This window comes from Polyodon spathula, chromosome 23 (assembly GCF_017654505.1).
Source record: "Polyodon spathula isolate WHYD16114869_AA chromosome 23, ASM1765450v1, whole genome shotgun sequence".
In the NCBI taxonomy this organism is placed as follows: domain Eukaryota; kingdom Metazoa; phylum Chordata; class Actinopteri; order Acipenseriformes; family Polyodontidae; genus Polyodon; species Polyodon spathula.
In genome coordinates, this window is record NC_054556.1 from 10,856,057 (window position 1) to 10,875,408 (window position 19,352).

Consider the following 19,352-nt stretch of genomic DNA (forward strand, 5'->3'; position numbering starts at 1 on the left):
TTATAGCCCGAAATAATAATTATTATTGTTAGATATCCCCCCCACCCCCCCCGTAATATATTAATTATATCAGTAGTGCAAGTCTAGATCAAGCCAATCGGCTATGCGATACTTCTGTACTTGAAATTAAATTAAAACTAGAACGTTATGATTTTTTTTTAAATCAGCCTGTTTTATATTGGACGTATTGTTCAAACAACCTCACAGATATTGGACATTTGGTCATTCGTATTCACATTATAAAAAAAAAGTTTTAAATAGTTTTTTTTTTTTTTTTTTCATTTAAAGTTGCTCTAGAATAAAATTATAAATTACAAACCGTAGCATTAAAAAAAAAAAAAAGACAAGTCAAAAATAAAATGAAACGGGCCATGTTTAGTAGAGCGAACCATCTCTCAACAGCTTGAGTCTGAGATTCCAAGATGCATTAATTTCCCATACACATTATGGGAGAGCATCATGAGTATTTATTATTGGTCCTGAAGAGGTTACATTGTCATGTAGCTTGTGCCCCCAAAAAAGGACCGTGACAAAACGGTAGATGAACTGTATGTGCTCACTGACCTATCAGTGTATCTGCGAGGGTTCATACTTGAACACACTTCCGCTTTGGAAAAATCCAGGTTACAGTATATAAATATTCAATACGACACCGGAACAAAGTCAGCAACGCGTAGGCCTTCGCAAAGGTGGGGCGATGGGGGTGTGCTTGTTATAACGGGATGATGCTGCACCTGCTTGATCATGTTTTAATTTGATTGACTGTTTTGTCAGGATTCTTTCAAGTAGAAAATTTCAAACAACAAGCATTCGACATGTGTTCGTCGGCTTTTGTTTTTTCCGTTGTTACTAGCTTTACTGGTGTGCTGTGTTGTTTTCTCCTGCCACAACCAGTGTATCCCTGCATCCGCCTTAACAACAGACCCATCATAGGTAAGTGAGATTCAGAATGCAACTAAAGCTGTAACACTATTCAGTAAATGTGTAATGTTCTGTACCGTACCGTCTAACACAATCAACAGTCATGAAGGAAGAATTTTATTTCTTTCATAACCTAATTTTATCCAATGACATAAAAAGGCAGCTGTACCGACGCCGCACACTATGTCAATAAAGCCAGTTATGCTGCGTAGTACTAGTACAATTGCCGACAAAAGCTGACACCCAGCACGAAAACGTGTTAAATATAAGACTTTAGTGAGCATTAACAACTAACTAATACGAGAAAGACCAAAATACACACTTTCTAATAGTTTAACTATATATATATATATATATATATATATATATATATATATATATATATATATATAATATATAAGACAATTTCAAATGATGTTATTATTGCACCCCAGCTTTACCATATATCCGCATTTTGCTTTTATTACAGCTTTCAGACGTTTATGATAATTCTTAACCAGCAAGTTGCATCTTGTTGGTGAAATATGTGCCCATTCTGCCTTGCCCATTTCCTTCAGCATAGACAGATTGCATACACAATGGATGTTTGGATGCAGGTTTTTTTTTTTTTTTTTTTTTTTCTTCAGATCAGTCCAGAACATTTCTATTGGAATAAGAGCAGGTGATTGCAGAAGGCAATTCTAGAACTTAATCTTTGTTTTCTATTACATTTTTACAGAGTTTTAATGTAACAGTGCCCATACTTTAATGATGATCAGATATTTGAAATTGCTTTTGTCCTTTTTCATTTTTAAGAAAGATTGTTTGTTAAATTACATTATATTAAATGTAAGGTACCAGTAATTTTGTCTGTGACTCTAACAATCTGCTAATATATATATATATATATATATATATATATATATATATATATATATAGTAGATATATATATATATATATCATTTAATTAGTTGCATAATCTTTAAAAAATATTAATTATCATTCAGAATAGCTGCATATCTTTCATGAAATAAAATACAGACTCCATTTTTTGCTGTCTAAATGAAATGCTGACCAACAATTTTCCTGGTCTTTCTTTATTTCTTTATTTATTTATATTTTGGCTCACTACAAACCCCCCTCACACCACCACTTACAATGTAAACATTCCAGTTCTCTTGCCAAAACTATAGGAGCATGACATATTTGTCTTGGCTTTTTCATCATGAGTTTGAAATAAAGGGTTAAAAAAAAGGTAGAATATAATGAATGAAGGTGAACAGTCTGTCTAGCTGTTCTTTCATTTTAATGCTTGTTTTAAAGGCTTGCCAACAAAGAACTGATGTAAGATATTTCCGTTAGGGTTGAAGTAACCCTCCCAGAGCTGTAATGACTCCACTCCCAAGTAGTAAGTGTAACACTCCTAATTAATCATTTGTGTTCCTAAGGGATCCTGGCACAAGAAAATCAAAAGAGCGATCTCCACCCTCAGGGGATATCTTACATTGCTGCTTCATATGTAAAACACCTGGAAGCAGCTGGAGCCCGAGTGGTGCCTGTGAGGTAAGGGTTTCACACTTCTACGTTGCGACCCGCAGCGTCTTGTCATTTCAGTTCTACCAATTAATTTTCACCTTTTATATTGAGCAAGACTTAAATCTGTGCTGGAGGAACATTCACTGAAACTTTGCTACCCTTCTTCCACAGAATAAATCGTACAGAGGATGAATATGAAAAGCTTTTCTACTCCATAAATGGGTATGTGTTTCGTTTCAAAAAATAAACCTTCAGCGAGTTTTATTTTTTTTATTTTTTGAGTTCTACTGTCATCTCTTTACCACATTACTCTATTGGTTAACCTTCTCTTTCTGCTTCACCTACAAACCACATTATCTATACTGTACATTCCCTATAGGCAGTTTAAGCTGTGGGGACTCAAGCTCCAACCCACATTGAAATCAGCTTGTCAGTATGCCATTGTATAAGGAAGCTCATTCTACAGGGACTACTTGTTGCAGTAGGAGGTGGTCAGAATATCTTTAAGCCTTGTTATAGCCCAGGAAGGATGAAGTAAAGGGATTGCCTCAGTTATATGGTAACAGTATCCATTTGCAACTGCAGCCAGACCACAAGAGTACATTTTAATCATGGCATGCTGTTTGTATTGCTGGGTGAAGTTAAAATGACTGTTCATTGTTTCAGGTTGTTGCTACCAGGAGGAGAAGTGGATATTGAAAGATCCCAGTTTGCCAGAGTGGCGAAGATATTCTATGATCTGGCAATACAGGTATTTTTAAAATGTGTTTTAGAAGATGTTTGTATGTTTGCGCTGCGACTGGCTCATTTACTACACCTGTCCCTAAGTATTTTACATTTTTAATGCATTATCTTATGTTTCAGCCATTTCCTGCTAGATATTTGACTGGGAGTTATTTAGTGAAAGTACAATTATCAGTTATCTACAGGTAAATTCAATTAAAAAAGAAAAAAAAAAAAAAAAAAAAAGCTGTTTTTGTTTTATTTTTTTTTTATTTTTATTTTTAGGCCAACGATGAATCTGACTACTTTCCAATCTGGGGAACGTGTCTAGGATTTGAGCAGCTAACAGTTCTCACCAGTGGCAAAAATATTCTGACTGTAACAAAAACAGAAGGAGTCGCTCTCCCGCTGACATTCACTCAAGGTTTGACCTAGGGATTGGACTTGCTTGAAATGTGGCACACTTGCATTAAGTTGCTATCATCTGCACTGTATAAAAGACTGCTCATTAGTCAGGTCCATTACAAACAACCTGCTGATTTGACTCTGCAGCAAGAGTTTATGGATGGGAGTCAAGAATTACAACAGCACACCAAGCAAATGGAAATTTCACACATTAAAGCGCATATAGGGTGAATACAGTAATTCTGGGTCTAATGCTCTGCCTAATGATTAAAAACAGCTCAACTCAACACTTGTAAACACATTAACTTTTAGTTTGACCTAAAAAATAAAATAAATTCAAATTAAAGGTGTAGCTGATATTTTTTGGCAACAATTCAGGATGTGCAATTTTAGTTTATTTGACTAAAATACTTCCCTTATTCTTTATCATAAAAGAACAAATTAAAAAGGCCAACATGTTCTTCGTTTTTAGTATTAACATGTCTGTTGATTCTTTGTTCAGCTGCCAAAGAAAGTAGGCTTTTTAAGACGTTTCCCAAGGATTTGTTACAAGCGCTGTCTACAGAGAACATCACAGCTAATTATCACGACTGGAGCCTTTCCTTGCAGGTAAGTACAACATTGTTGCCATAATTTCACACCAAATACTGTTACCCTAATCTCCTCTTTGGTGTAGGCTTATAGATTTGGATATTTAGAAAAGCACTTGGATCTACATCCACCAACAAAGAGTTTCACAAGTCGTATCTGGGCCAGATTTATCATAGTCTTCTGATGCAGACAAATGTCACAGATCATCAAAATGGAAAGCAGCTATTGGTTACTGAGAAGAACAGAGCTGGCTTCTGGGAGTTGAAGTTCTCTAACCTGTCTGTCAACCAATCACTTCTTTTTTTTAAATTACATTTCCTATTGCTCTGCTGCGAATGTTATTCTTTCCACAGCTGCATATTGACTTTATAGGTGCTGCAGCTGACATCCCTACCATTAATTAAGTTACTCCCCTTCATATCTTGGGAACTTTGAGGATAGGCTAGGTCACACTTCTCTGCTGTAAAAGCGGTTACACATTCCATTCAGTCTAAAAGGACCAGATGTACTATAGACCTGTATACAGAGGTGTAGTTATTAGTGATGGATCAGTAGGAATTGTTCCCCTTCCCCCTCATATCCATGGAGAGTAATCTATCACAGCTCCTTATCCCCAAACCTGTCAGATCCCAGCCTGATTGCCAGGGTTTACATGCCATTAAAATCTCTTAACCTGTGAGACGGCTATGCCTCTGTATTCTAATCAGTGTTTTGCATGAGAATCTGGCAAGCTTTGAAGTAACACAGGCTTTCACAGGCATCATCCTTGCTACTAGTCTGGGCAGTACCACCCAAGTTAAAGCTGTCAGGATTAGGGTTGAAACTGTTGAAACCCACTACTGCAGCAAATGGCCCTACATGTATTTTCATTATAGATTATGATATCTGGTACTACAGTACACTGGAATAAATAACTGTCTGCAGGTCTTGCTTTCAGGTATTATTGCTTTTTCATTGTAATTTCATCTAGAGAGCGGAATGGCCCATCCCCTTCAGGTAGGGACAACTGTCAGTAACCAACCACTTTCTTCCCCTAATCACACACTAGTAAGATGCCTGACCCTGTAGGCATTTGTGAGGTGAAGTGCATCAGATTTCCTGGAAGGCTAGACATCCAAACTGATAACTTTATTTTATTTAGTGTAGTACCAGATGCCATGTTTTAAAATTAAAATAGATGTTTGCAGTGTATCGTGTTTCTTTATGAAGCTGCACATTTGAGACCTATATAGTGAATGCAAGTGCACGGTAGGTAAGATTTATAAAATATTTTGTTGGCCACAACCACTTTAAAATGTCCCTCTTTGGCCACACTCCTGCAACGTGTTTTTTCTTATTGTTTGTCTATATTCTCTACAGAATTACACCAACAACAATAAGTTACAAAGTTTCTACAAGATTCTGTCAACCAACACAGATGGACATACAGAGTTTATATCCACAATGGAGGGTAAATGGGTTTCTTTCAATTGGTCTGTAGACTTGTGTTCTTTTATGCCTCATACTCCCTATCCCTATTCCTAGTATATCTGTGCTTTTCTCCTGGGTTACCCCTGCTAAAAGCAAAGGATGTACTCCAGCCTTTAATTCACATTGGATGTTATTGTTAAAAAAAAAAAAAAAAAAAAGGGTGGTATAATTAACTTGAAATTCTTTATGTTCAAAATGTTTGCCTAAATATATATATATTTGTAATATATAGAAAAAGCATGCCAGAGAATTAATGCTAATGTAAATACTGTGAAAAAATAATTTAGAAAGATCAGATATGGATTTATGTTTCAGCAGGGGGCTATTACCTCTGCTCTATGGCCAGTTCAATAGCAACAATTAATCAATGTTCATGCTGACGAAAGTTCAGTGAAAATACGTTTTAAACATTGAAGAGGGACAAAATATGGATCATTAAAAAGCTCTGTGGTTTTGTATGTGCAGATTTGATCTAACTATTGTTTTGTTTCTTGCAGCTTATAAGTACCCTTTCTATGCTGTCCAGTGGCACCCGGAGAGAAATGCTTTCGAGTGGGTGCAGAAGAGAGGCATGGCTCACTCCCCTTCTGCTGTGAAAGCATCATTTTACACAGCCGACTTCTTTGTAAACGAAGGTATCTCCTGTATTGTAACTGCCAGTAGTTTTTTAATAGACCCCCAGGTTTCCACATAACCTCATTTTGTTTTATCAGGTCTTAACTACTTGATTTAGTTACTTATTGTTTTGCCTGTCTTGACTTTGGAGTAACCAGTTTATTACACAAAGTCTTTCTAAATCTTTATTCGCTTGATATTTGATTTTTTTTTTTACTAAAACAATAAGAGACTACATCAGGACCCTTAATTGAAATGCCTGTCTAGTTTATCTCCGGTTTGTTAAATTGGTTTTGCCTTTTTTAACTTGAATGTCCTTCTAACTAACAGATTCCCTGTTCTTCACGTTACAGCCAGAAGAAACTTCCACCACTTTGCGACTAAGACTGAAGAGGAAGATGCCTTGATCTATAACTATTGTCCGGCTTTCAAGGGGCAAGACGTTGCATTTCTGCAAAAGTATTACTTTGATTAAAACCCATTCTCTTTGTATCATCATTCCAGTATAAATCTATATAACTTGGTTCCTGTTTTCGTTCCTTTTAAAACAGTGTTGTTTTTCTACCAGGGGTGTTAGTTACAATACTCTACTGTAATTAGAAACCTCAGAACCTTCATTCAGCAATGAAGAAGCGCGGTCGCAGGACACTACCACTCAGTAGATGACCGTTGAAAATATGTATGTATTTAGCTTTAAAAAACAAACTAAACAGAAGGCAGGCATAACATTAAAATAAATGTGTACATTTACTGGTTTGTAATTGCTGTAGAACCCTAATCGAAGGCAAAACCTTCGACATGGTCAACTAGAAGGTGGTAATGTCCTCAAGTCAGGGTTCTGTTGCTGTAGTAACACATACTGTAGTGGAGGTATGCATCATAGACACTGAGCCCCATTAACACATAGCTAACACAATCAAGACAAAAGTTCATATTTATCTGCTGAGCAGACTAGTTACCAAACCCCTAGTTGTGAGGAAAGACAATGCACATAATGCTCTGTTCTACAAAGAATACTGACCGCTGAATGTGCTGTATGTCCCCCTTTGAGGGGATTCTCTGCTGTATAGTAGGACTATAAAGAAACATGGGAATAAAGTTAGAGAAGCGTTTTAACTGTGTTTTAACTGTCATTGTTTTTCTTGTTGGTATACAATACTGACAAAATAGACATTGGTCTATTATTACCGCCTTATAATTTAAAATTCTTTTAAATGCAATTTGATAGAATTGAAACGTGATTATGTAAAAAAAAAAAAAAAAAAAAAAAAAAAAATCAAATTGAAAGAAGCATATGTTGTCACGAGTAAGTTCTACAATCAGTATTTATTATAGGTATTGAACATGCATGAAACAAATGGAAGATACTAATCAAGCATGCACAGTCTCATTGAGTTAGGTTGCAAACTCATAAAACCAGTGGTATTGTAGTAAAATATTGGACAGTGCTGTGCATGTGGTTATTAAGCTTACACATTCCACATTCATGGCTGTATTCCTAAAGCTTTCATTGGAGCACTTTGCATTCACCTGCATGTAATAAATTGAGACGAGTACCATTTGAGAAGGTTTGCAAATTCACATGCATTTGTCTACACACTAAACACATTGTTTTGACATTTAGAAAACAGACTTGTGTGTAAAGATTTGGTGAATTAAAACCATTTGCAAAAAAAACCCTAGTGATGAACCCTTCCGTAAAAACGTTCCGTATTTTACTGTGTCTTTTCTATTGTAATACTGCAATAAAGTGGGATGTCAGTGGCTAAAAGTATCTGATCAGTCCTAATTGAGATCTGTTGTGTTTTTTGTTTCTTCCTTAAAACTGAACCTGCATACTGGTGAAGCATTTTTGTATATGTTATTCATATACAGGATGTAGACACTGCTTTTTGGAGGCCAGTGTGTATGTACAATATTGGCACACATTTAGGGTCTGCTGCTACCTGGATTGGAGGTGAATTGTTGTTGCTATGCTGCTTTTTATTTTGTACCCAATTTTCTGTATGCACTGGTGCAAAGGTCTGATTTTTGGGCTCTTTGGTTATATGGGTGCAGTTTGTTCAGTTTTGCCAACATTTACATCAGCATAAGTTCATTATTGAAATAAAATAATGTTAATGAAGCTAAAAAAAGTTAAGAAATGAACTTGGTTAACACTTCTTTAAATATAGTACGCATGGCAGTAGCATCCTTGGGTTAAGTTAGTGTACCTCAATGCACATACAGTAAGACAATCAGACTGCAAGCTATATAGGCTGGTCTGGTTATAAATTCCACTAAGGTTATGCAGACTTCAAAAAGACTCTTTTCAAAGACCTTTCCACACCTAAAACCAAGGGAAATTTTGAATTTTTCAAGAAATAATAAAGAAACAATGTGAGGATTGTATATTTGACTTTTTTCATCTCATGCACCCAGTTAAGTCATATTTCCAAACATCGTCAAATGCTTTTTTTTTTTTTTTTTTTTTTTTTTTTTAAATACACAGTGTATAACAGCTCTTCTGTTAATACTACAACAACAGAAGCAATTACATGAAAAAAGCCATCCTGTGCTTTTATTGCCAAGTGCTGTCAAATTCTATTTATAAATTGAAGATCCCTTATATGTATCCATAATCTAGGCTGTGTCATACAACTCATATTTCCAATAGAACGGTAAAACTGTTGGATAAGCAGTAAATAGGATGGTAAGATACTAACCCAGAATGCATTGTATTATCTACTGTGTAACTGATATCTCTAAACTGTTTTCTCCAGTTTCACAATCACTCAGGAGTTTCATTCAAAGCTTTTAAGTATTATTAACTGCCAGTATATATGATTAAAAAACACATGGTATTACTGGGCTTTTGGTCATCAAATGAGAGGCTTGATATATTGTTTAGGGTTTTTATGACGCAATGCTAGAAAAAAAAATAAGGTACCGGGAAATAAAAATCCTACTGGTTTCTTGATTAAAATGTCTTTAATGTGACAAGCTACACACTTACAGTGGCACAAATCAGAGAAGCCTTCATGATTGGACAAGACCCACCTGTTTTCCAATGCGCTGGGAATACGCATGGCAGGATTTGGTAGCAGGTTACTAGCATCACTTCATATAAGCACCCTCAGATATGTACCCCTCTATTTTAGCAGTGAGGTGTGACTGCATAAAGGAACTGCTGGCATCCAAATAAGGTCGAGGGGTTTGCGCAGAGACCAAGGTCTCCTAAAGAAAATGTCCTGGAAGTGGAAGGGGGAGGAGGACTATGGGGTTTATTACTGCTGTCATCCATGAATAAAAGCTTAATATTATCATTCTGGCTTGTTTATGATTATTCAGCTGACAATTAATGCTGCTCTCAGGCCACTCCTCAGCAGTCGAGTCCGATGCTGCCCAGCAGCTGCTCCAGGGCCTCTAGTTTCTGGTTGGCCTCCTCGATGTCACTGTAGGTCTGCACGTTGCTGGTGATGTGAAAGCGGATGTCATCGACAAGAGGGATAGAGTCGGTCTCCTGCCGTGCTTCCACTGCATCTGCGTCCTCCTTAATCGCCTCTGCAAACTCCTCCATCTCCATCAGCTGCAGGAGGTACAGAGATTACAACGTATTATACAAAAAAAAAAAACCAGAGAAATCATGAAAATTAATTATACACCATTCTTATGCTTGACTATATTTTAAAAGGCAATCAAATACATCATTACCTTTTTATATCTTGAAATGGACATGCTCTGAGCTCAGGATTGCTTCACGTGCAAGTCATGTAATGTTAAACAACCTACATCAGTGTGATTTAAAGAGGAAGTAGCAGGATTCCGAAACATAGCGTGACACACCTCTCCACGTGTTGTTAAAACTGGTTAAATAGCATCCCTGTAATTTTTCTTTTCATTGTTAACAAAATGGCTGCACTAGTGCACTGATCATTGCCCACATTGTCAAACAGGTAACACAGCAATAACGATCCATGATGTGGTTCAGAATAGAAAAGTCTGAGCGTGTGGGTTTTTTTTTTTTTCTTTTTTTATATCGCTCTTCCTGCAGTGATTTAGTAGACTGATCTCAAACCCCACTGCACTAGAACAGTCATTTTGAAAACAGCTTTGAAACAGACTTTATAAGTTTATAAACCATAAGTGTAAAAAACATCATTTAAACAGTGGGGATCTGTAACGCTACATTTTTCAGAACCCCGCTACTTCCTCTTTAAGCAACGTGCAATTTCTACTCTCCAACAAAAGGTGTAGACACAACTTTCCACGTTAATGTATGATGGACCAATTGAATACCTCCAAAAGCCAGCAATGCCAATAACATCACAGCAAACACATACAAACCTTCTCTATGATCCTGGCCATGTACTCAGTGCACTGGTCCTCAAGCCGCGACAGGCGAAAGAGTCGGGCTGTTTTCCAGATGTTGACAACATTGTCTTGGTGGAGGGTCTGCGCCAAGGTTTTACCACAGAGCCTCTTCAGCCCTGGCAACAGGTACATGTCGGCCACACACAGCACATCATAGGCATTCTCTGGAGACAGCTGGGGAGGACAGGCAGACACACTCAGAGACAGACGTGCGCTAAAGACGGTTTGCTCCCCAACTGGGGAAGCACACTCAATGTATTACCCAATGAAGCTTGTCCTTATATAAAAGACACCTTTGTAAAAATTGAAATTGCACCTATTCTTACGCTGTATATTTCAGTTTCTATCCTTGCATTACAGCAGTCAAAACAACTCTGCTGCAGCTGCCTAGTGAATGAAAGGAAAGACCAGCCAGCAGTTTATGTCTTGTCACATGATGTACAGTAAAACTATTGTTCGTATTGATTTGCTTAGTGATTGAGTGCCAGTGCGATGTGGACGAGCCTTCTGTTTCACCTCGGTGTCGTCACTGTAGATGTAATACATGACCCTGATGAAGATGTCCTTGGTGATGTTGTGCAGGGTCACTGCAGGGATGCTGGGCTGAGACTGCAACGCTTCACTCTCACAAAAATGATCCTCCAGCAGCGCCTTGAAATAATCACTGCGGCCACAGAAAAAGGCCTGTTGGGAGGATGAAAGATTCATTTTAAAACATACTCTACAGTTCTGTGACCTTGATGGAAAGTATCATACAAATTGCGACCTAAATAACAGACTTGCATAAAGAATAGACTGCCTTATTTAAACACGACGCGCTGGGCAGATAAACTAAAAGCTTGTTTACCACACATTACCCAAATATATTTATTAAGGATGGATATTTTTCCCTGCATCTAGTATTTCACTGGTTGCAAACCACACACACCTTATGACACAGGAAGTCATAGCCTTCAACTCTGAAACAGACGTCAGGGGAGTTTGTAAAGTTGTCAGTTCGGTCAAAGGGCAGCTCCCCAAATCCCACCTAGAATACAGACAAGGTAAATCAATCACACAGACACACACACCAGTAATTGCACCTATTCAATAATGCGGCTCAAAACTGACTGCTAAATATTAAGTGTACTTAGGATGAAATGAACTTTTATGTGAAATTGGTCTGTTCTTCTATACTGGCTACACTTGATTCTGTCAGTAAATTCATAGAAATGAGCAATTTTAACGATTCAAGCAAATTAAATCCCAAGAATCAAAGCCCTCCCTGTCAACATTCTTGCAGTGAGCAGGTAAGACCACAAGCCCATACCCTGAGTTCAGCAGGCAACGCGCAGTCCGCTAATATAGCTAGGTCCTCCTGGAGCTGGAAATTATTCGGCGGTTCCAGCGTCAGGACTTTCACACAGGTCCCCGGCTTGGAAGACACTGCAAGGTAAAAGCCATTATTTTACACTGGCATCACAAGAATGCATACCCAAGCACTCTATGTGGGGACAGAAGTTTCACCTGTGGGGCTATTTTATTGCCCAGTATTGAAATAACCACACATGCACGGCTTAAAATGCATCAATCCTAACTGTGAAGATTAATGCTTTTGAACCAAGGTTTTAAAATCTGTAAAATGACAAACATTTAGATTTTTTACAGAAGCACTTGTCTTTAATTTCCATTCTAAAATAACCCTGCTAAGGTTGTCATTACTAGCACAACAAAGCCAAGATAACAGAAACAAATTGCCCCTATACAAAAACCTATAGTACAGTAAATCTAGAAATCCAGCTCTATGTCACTGTGGTTTGCGGATCACTGTTCGCAGTAAAGAAGACTATAGTTTTGTGAATAACAAAAAGCAAAACCTCAGAACTCAGACCTACCACTAGGTAGGCTGCTGAGCAAGAAATGGTCCTAAATACACAAGATATGCTCAGGAAGACTTACCAAATTCATAGACCTTTTTGCATTTGTTCTCCAGTTCCTCTATGAGGTCATCTATTTTGCACTGCTTGGCGAGTCGTATGCAGTCCTCAACATACTCCACATCAATGTCCAAACGGCCTGCAAAATAGAGGACAATCCAGGAACTGCAATTCAGATTTTGCAACAACAAAAAAAAAAAAATCTGCACATGCAGCCCAATTAAAATAACACAAAGTAGCATATATTGAGATTTTAAAATCCCTTAGAAATTATTGACTAATTCAGTGACACATGACTGAAAACAGTTCCCACAAAACAGCCACTAGTCACTCGTGCGATCAACAGTCAAATAACTGACCTCACATCCCAGAATGCGCCCCAGAGTTGAAAGTGACCAATGCACTCAGCTGCACCCTCTTTAAATTATTATTTAGAGTTTTATCATTCTTACCAGTATAAAAGTACTGCAAAATTGAGCAAAAGGCTGCTGGATTTACCTGGAATTTAAAATAAATGCAATATGTTATTGTTGAATATACTATAACCTATATAAATACAGTCCTCATTACATATGTGAGAACATGAAAAAACATCGCAACACATACTGTTTTATTACCCCCAAGCTGCCCCATGGTGGCTCTGAACCCTGTTTACAGTAACAGGGCAGGTGTTTCTCACTTCTGATTTTTTTTATTTACTCCCCACTTAATGAACAGGCCCAGCAGCTTTTTTTTTCCCACTTGCAAAGAAAAGAGCAATGACATGCAAAGACACTGCAGGTACCCAACAGGCTGGTTAAATTGAATGAAACCCTACCAGTGGGTGTTTCAGGGCGATGATGCTCTTCCCTTTCCACTTCGTTTCAAACATCTCATTGAAATAGTTGGAACGCGCGCTGAGGATGCAACGGTGAGCGGTGAAGGTTTTTCCGTGGACGATGAACACAATATCACTGTCTCTATCTTTCTCAAGAAGTCTTCAAAACAAACAAAAAATAAAAACCAGAAAGTTATGCCAATACTAAATTGCCACATTTGTTTCTGAATGGAAAAATGCACACGATAAGTTTCCAAACCACAAATAAACAACTCAGACATTCTGCAGTGGAATTGTTTCTTATTCATTTTAGAATTGTAATTGACCTTTTGTTTTTCCAAAGAATATAACAATGTTCCCATGGGTCTTATTCATTGGAATCCTTCAAGAGTTGAATGGATGATGACCTTAAAATAAAACTGTTATTACTAGCCGGTCAAGCATCCTCTAGTTATAACTTTCCAAGTGTTCTTAAGTTCTGTTAACATAAGCGCAGCTGATCTTCTTGTCACCATTTAAAAGAGGGGGCTAACCAAACAGAGTGATCTACCCCCTACTCTACTCCACACTGGGAGACACTGGACACACACCTCTGCAGGAAGTCATCATAGTAATCCCTCTGCTTTCCCTTGGCGGTGATCTGCTTGTACTCCTTCAGTAGCCTCCGGATCGTATCGCTTAGGGCGCCATACAAACAGCGTTCTCTGTCAAATGTGTTCGCCTCACATTTCGCACCTGCAGAAAAATGAATGTTTATTTATTAAATATGTACCTTGTAACCGCGGTGAAAGACTGGCTCAAGGAGGCGACTGATTGATCAAATGGAGCAAGTCAAATGGCTGTGATTTTTAAGTATAAGTATAAGAAAATCGCTATATAACCCAATAAGCTATAGTTCAAGGGTTTGATGCTGTGATGTCACACGTCTACAACTGTATGACATAAGATTACATCAACAAGGAGACACAATTTCTTGATTAAAATTAAACAAACTGTGTACAGGTCTTGAAATATCCTTGAAGACAGTTAGGGTCAGCTGAAATAAGGTTGACCCAATACCAGCTATGATCAGCGGTCCATATAGGCTGCCTACCTGCCGTTTTTTACGCATTGAAAAATCCGAAATATGTACTACATTTAGGTTTAATGCATAAACATATGCATAACAATTTTGCTGCACCCTGCCGCCTTCCCTAAAACTTCCACTAACAACTACATCTCCCAGAATACAACCTCTTCAGTTATTAGGAACCACAAGAAAAAAACTACCAACAAACACTATCCAATCTACGGCTAACCCTGTTGTGTTTGTAGTCAGTCACAGTAAGAATAAGAAAATTTCAAAGCTACACAGGTTACCGTAAACCCCAGTGCAGCTACAAATTCAACTAGAACCATCGGCAGAGGCAACTGCAAAAGAAAAAAAAAAGGTGCCTACATTATTAAACTACCTTTTTGATAACCTATTAATGCATGTTCTTATTTTATTTACCTGTATGGCTTGATATTGAAGTTGTAACACGTTCACTGAGTTTAAGAATTTAATGTTAAAATATAAGCGACACAATTAATTTGCAGAGTCAGTCTGATACCTCGAAATAAATGCACTGAGCAGAAAAAGAACCTTGTAGAACCCACGTCTGTTGAAAGTAGTTCAAAGTAACATTGCAGTTAAAATAGAAGGTTCTTTTTTAATCCCTACCCTGTTATCATTAAAGATTGTACAGTATTTATCGAGATTAGTCATGACTTCAAGGTAATGCATTTTACCCTCTGGAAATACATTGTACTTTCTCAGTGTTCAAATTAGAGGGTAAGTTACTCCCAGACCTAAAACCTTATCTGTAGCGCTGGTTATGACCAAACCTCTTCCTTTCTTAGGGTTACAAAGATAACTCACAACAAACAGTGGACTGTCAACAAACATCACAAATGCTTTTTCCTAGTTCTGTTGCTCTAATACTGAGATTTTTATAATTTTTTATAATTGCTCAGTTTAACTGGCTGCCACCGTGCTTGTTTCTTTGGTTCCTGGTTCATGTCATATGGGACATAAAAAGGATGTACATGTACACCAACTCGTGCTACACTTTTAAACGTAATTTATAATTCTGGTTCATTAAGAAGTCCTCTCCTTGCTATAGAGTAAGTCAGCCTACCTTTGATAAATTAAGATCATTCAATTTTAACTCTCCTTACCGTTCACCAGCAGATACTGAACCAGCTCCTCATGGCCACACAAGCATGCATAATACCTATTAAGAAAGGAGGACAGAGATCAACCAAAATGAAATACATGTGTAAATCATAGCTAAAAAAAAACATAAACTGCAAATGCTCAACATAGCTTGTCTTCTCTCTGTGTAAGGCACTGCCTGAAAACTGCTCTGGCATTCTCTAAACACAAGGCAGAAAAGTAGTATGTCACTTTCTCAGCTGTTAAAACTCTATTACAGAGAACTACTGTTCAAAGATTAATCAAAGAGCCCAAATATCCTGGGTTTGAATCCCCCTACTTTAACCACTAACTCACTGTTACTGGAGCAAATAATTTGACCTCACCGAGCTCTTGTCCTCCAAGATGCAAATCTGAATCAATCATAGATTAATAAAGCCAATGATACAGATACAATGCTTACAATGGGGTACTGTCCCATCTGTCTCGGACATTCAGTTCCACATCTCTCTGTTCGACAAGGTACCTAAAAGCAAAAAACAGCCAACATTCTGGTTAATTTTTATTTTTCAGTGTCTTTACCAAATAACTCTCCTCAACCCAAGTGGGTCCCTAATATGTACCTGCTGCAGAAAATGAATTTATAGTCAGGAGGCAGGATAAATGGCCATGTCCTGAGTCAAGTGCAAATAAAGTCTGGAACACAGGTTCTGTACAGGAGATGGGATGAATACTGTTGTGCTAAAGAAGTAAGGAAGTCTTGACAATCACCACAAACACAAAACAGAGAACTGCTGTACTTAGTAGGGAGGAATTGGGCCCAGATTGCTAATACTGGTCCTACAGGAATCAAGGAAATGTAAGAGAGAGAGAGAGAGAGAGAGAGAGAGAGAGAGAGAGAGAGAGAGAGAGAGAGAGAGAGAGAAAGAGGGTTGTATTCATGGCAATGCTAATGCTTTGCTTGCTTTCTCAAATTCTGACAGCTCTGCACTATCAGTGCTGTCAGCTGTTTTTCCGCTCTATGATGGCCAACATCCAACACTAGGCGTGTTTCAGGGCAGACTCACTGTACTCTAGGTTACTCAAGGCTTGTTTTGCTAATTATTATTATTATTATTATTATTATTATTATTATCCGTGGTTATGTGAGCTGTAGGGTGTTGCATTCCAAGATTGCATTAGGACAATTAAATATTGCCCCTTGGTTACTATTTAAATGTTTTATTCAAATGTTAATTCCAGATGCATTATTACTATTCAAGCAATCCACCGCCACATCCAAATATCATTACCTTTCTGTCATGTGAATTTAACATTAGGATTGTACAAATGGCCAGTGTTGTAGTAGTATAGTAAGTAAACAATTACCTAAGTAGTATAGTTAGTAAACATATACCTTCAACATAGGAAAGGGACATCTGATAATGCTGTTGGTGGTAATACATTATTTTTTAATCTTTGGCCAGCAAACGCCATATGTGCAAGTCAGTTTTTCAGTTCTGCCTTCTGGTGGCTTTGGAAACTGCACTGGTAAACAATTTATGACTGTAGTTTGTATTTAGAGCAGTTCTTTCACGAGATTAAAATGTTTACAACTGCAGAATTTCAAAAATAACGTACCCAGAACCACATTAGAATTCCAAAGCGGGTCTACAATCTTCAAGTTTACAATTAAGCCTCTAAACTTTGATTATATTAAATGCATTATTATTTGGAAAGGTTGAACGAGCATTTCTGTACATCAAGGTGCACTTTGCTGGTAGTAGCATACAGTAAAACAGCAACGTGCACGACCCAACTAAAAATAATACTGTACAACAATCCCAGAGCTGGCTGTGTGCAAAACACTTACCTAACTCTTGAAACGTCTCCCTTCCTACAGCTTGCAAACAAATCATTTGCGTCCATCGCCGGAGAGTTTTCAGTACTCTGAAATGCATTGAAACTGCAGGCCTGTGTTTGTCAGTGTTGAATACAGTGCTTTATACACTGTATGTCTCGAATATGGCTTGAAACGGTTTAGTGTTTATATGCGCAACAACCTTCACTTATCGCTTTGCAGTGTCTCAGCTGTTTTCAGCATCCGCTACTCAATGTAAACACAGAACAGAGAGAAAAAAAAAAAAAAAAAAGAATCAAGTAGACCTCCTCCATATTATATGGGATTCAAGAATATAGTGACATCTAGAGGCGTGGATAAGGAATTGATATAGATTTAAGCATTAACCCTGTAAGAACATTTAGATTTGCTCCTGTGTTAAGATGATTAAAATAGATGAAGATATCCGTTGTGACACCACGTGTAAAGTCTGAAAGTGTATTACAGTGACAATCCTTTAAACCATATGTGTCTCTTTGTACTTGTCCTTTGATTGTACCATTGCAATGTATTATGTATACCGGGATATAAAAAAAAAAAAAAAAAAATTATTTTATTCGGAATTCGTCTGGCACTAATTTATTAAATTCATCTTTAACTTTTGAATGGCAATACATATTTTAGACCAAAAAACAATACAATATTTAGGGCCACTAGAGTAGACTGTAAAACGTTTTATATCATTCTGTTCACCAACCTCTTCGCCTGATCAAGCAATACCACTCCAAACCACACGATGGCAGTGTTGCTCCACAATTAACTCCCTTTACTTATATTACTTATATTTTATTTTACACCTGCTATTCAAACCCTTTCATTTCTTAACATTTTATGTCTGCCCAGAATTGTAAACTATTTCAGCAGCTGTGATGATGACTCTATTAAGCAGAATAATATTTTTGGGATCTGCGATTTGCCAACATCTTTATCCTTTGATTGAATGCCCATATCTATTGCTTGTAGATAATGCCGCAGGTGTCTTTTTGTTATCATAATCTGTATATCACACTTATAATTGTTTCTACAGAGAACCCCTTATCCACTTACAAAACTTGGTTTATCATTGGTCAACATTGAGAACATCAGAATCCTTTGCTATATGGAAGCATCTGTCAAAGATACATTATCACTCTTTGCATAGAGTGGGCGTAATTGGTCATGTTGTTAAGTGTCAATAATTTATCGGTAACTTTTTTTCTGCATAACATTGGACTGCGATTTTTAAATGTCTTCAACGAATAACACAAACGCTTTTTTTGTTGTTGTTAAGACCCATACAATAGTAAAAGCACAGCAAAGTGTAATAAAGCATAGTGAAAGCACAAGTAAGCATTGTGAAGAATAGCGAGATGTTGTAAAACACACACACGCGCACACACACACACACACACACACACACACACACACACACACACACACACACACACACACTTGACAATCCTGAGGTAAGCAATTTGAGACCACTTGAAATATTCTGGGACTGGTTTTCAAGTGGACAAGCATATTGTCTCAGAGGAATGTTATTGTAACAGTATAAAACTGGTAAAAAAAATGAATTCATTTATTGTTCTGTATAGATACATACTAGTTTTATAATGTTAATGGTATTCCTCTGAAAATGTGCCTTTGCAATATAAACAGGGCCCTCTTTGTTTTATGCACAGTTGTTTGGTGTCTGTTTACTGCACTCTTACAATGCTGCGTCGTAATCCATTTCAATCGCATCAACAATTGGTTTTGTTAGGGTTAACTGGAGTTAAATGCTCGATGCAATTGAAAAAAATAAATAAGAAAAAAACAAACAACTGTGGCTTATTCCGGTGGAGTAGATTTTGTTATATTTACAGGAGTTTCACCTGTAAAGGGCAGTCAAACAGCCTAATTGTATTTATAAACGTATATAACAAATAAACATACAGTTCTGGCTCCAACTACTGTATGTTTTCCATTGCAGTTCAGTCAGTAAAATA

General features: G+C 37.3%; 2 protein-coding genes across 2 annotated transcripts; one reads left to right on the top strand and one right to left on the bottom strand.

The window, feature by feature from the left end:
- Positions 1-561: 561 nt before the first annotated feature.
- On the top strand, positions 562-8,015 carry zgc:171566. The gene is made up of 9 exons (XM_041224896.1): positions 562-933; positions 2,350-2,464; positions 2,609-2,659; positions 3,104-3,188; positions 3,446-3,584; positions 4,068-4,174; positions 5,516-5,606; positions 6,124-6,261; positions 6,595-8,015. The coding sequence occupies exons 1-9, from the start codon at positions 816-818 to the stop codon at positions 6,714-6,716; spliced, it is 966 nt and encodes a 321-aa protein (XP_041080830.1). The 5' UTR covers positions 562-815; the 3' UTR covers positions 6,717-8,015.
- Positions 8,016-8,106: 91 nt separating this feature from the next.
- LOC121298089 (ankyrin repeat and BTB/POZ domain-containing protein 1-like) lies at positions 8,107-17,626 on the bottom strand. The gene is made up of 12 exons (XM_041224895.1): positions 17,356-17,626; positions 15,967-16,029; positions 15,527-15,582; positions 13,918-14,062; positions 13,328-13,487; positions 12,963-13,008; positions 12,533-12,649; positions 11,904-12,019; positions 11,523-11,621; positions 11,111-11,278; positions 10,568-10,768; positions 8,107-9,809 (listed from the first exon to the last, which is right to left on the bottom strand). Exons 1-12 carry the CDS (start codon positions 17,409-17,411, stop codon positions 9,603-9,605), a joined length of 1,434 nt encoding a protein of 477 aa, XP_041080829.1. The 5' UTR covers positions 17,412-17,626; the 3' UTR covers positions 8,107-9,602.
- Between the last annotated feature and the right edge of the window lie 1,726 nt (positions 17,627-19,352).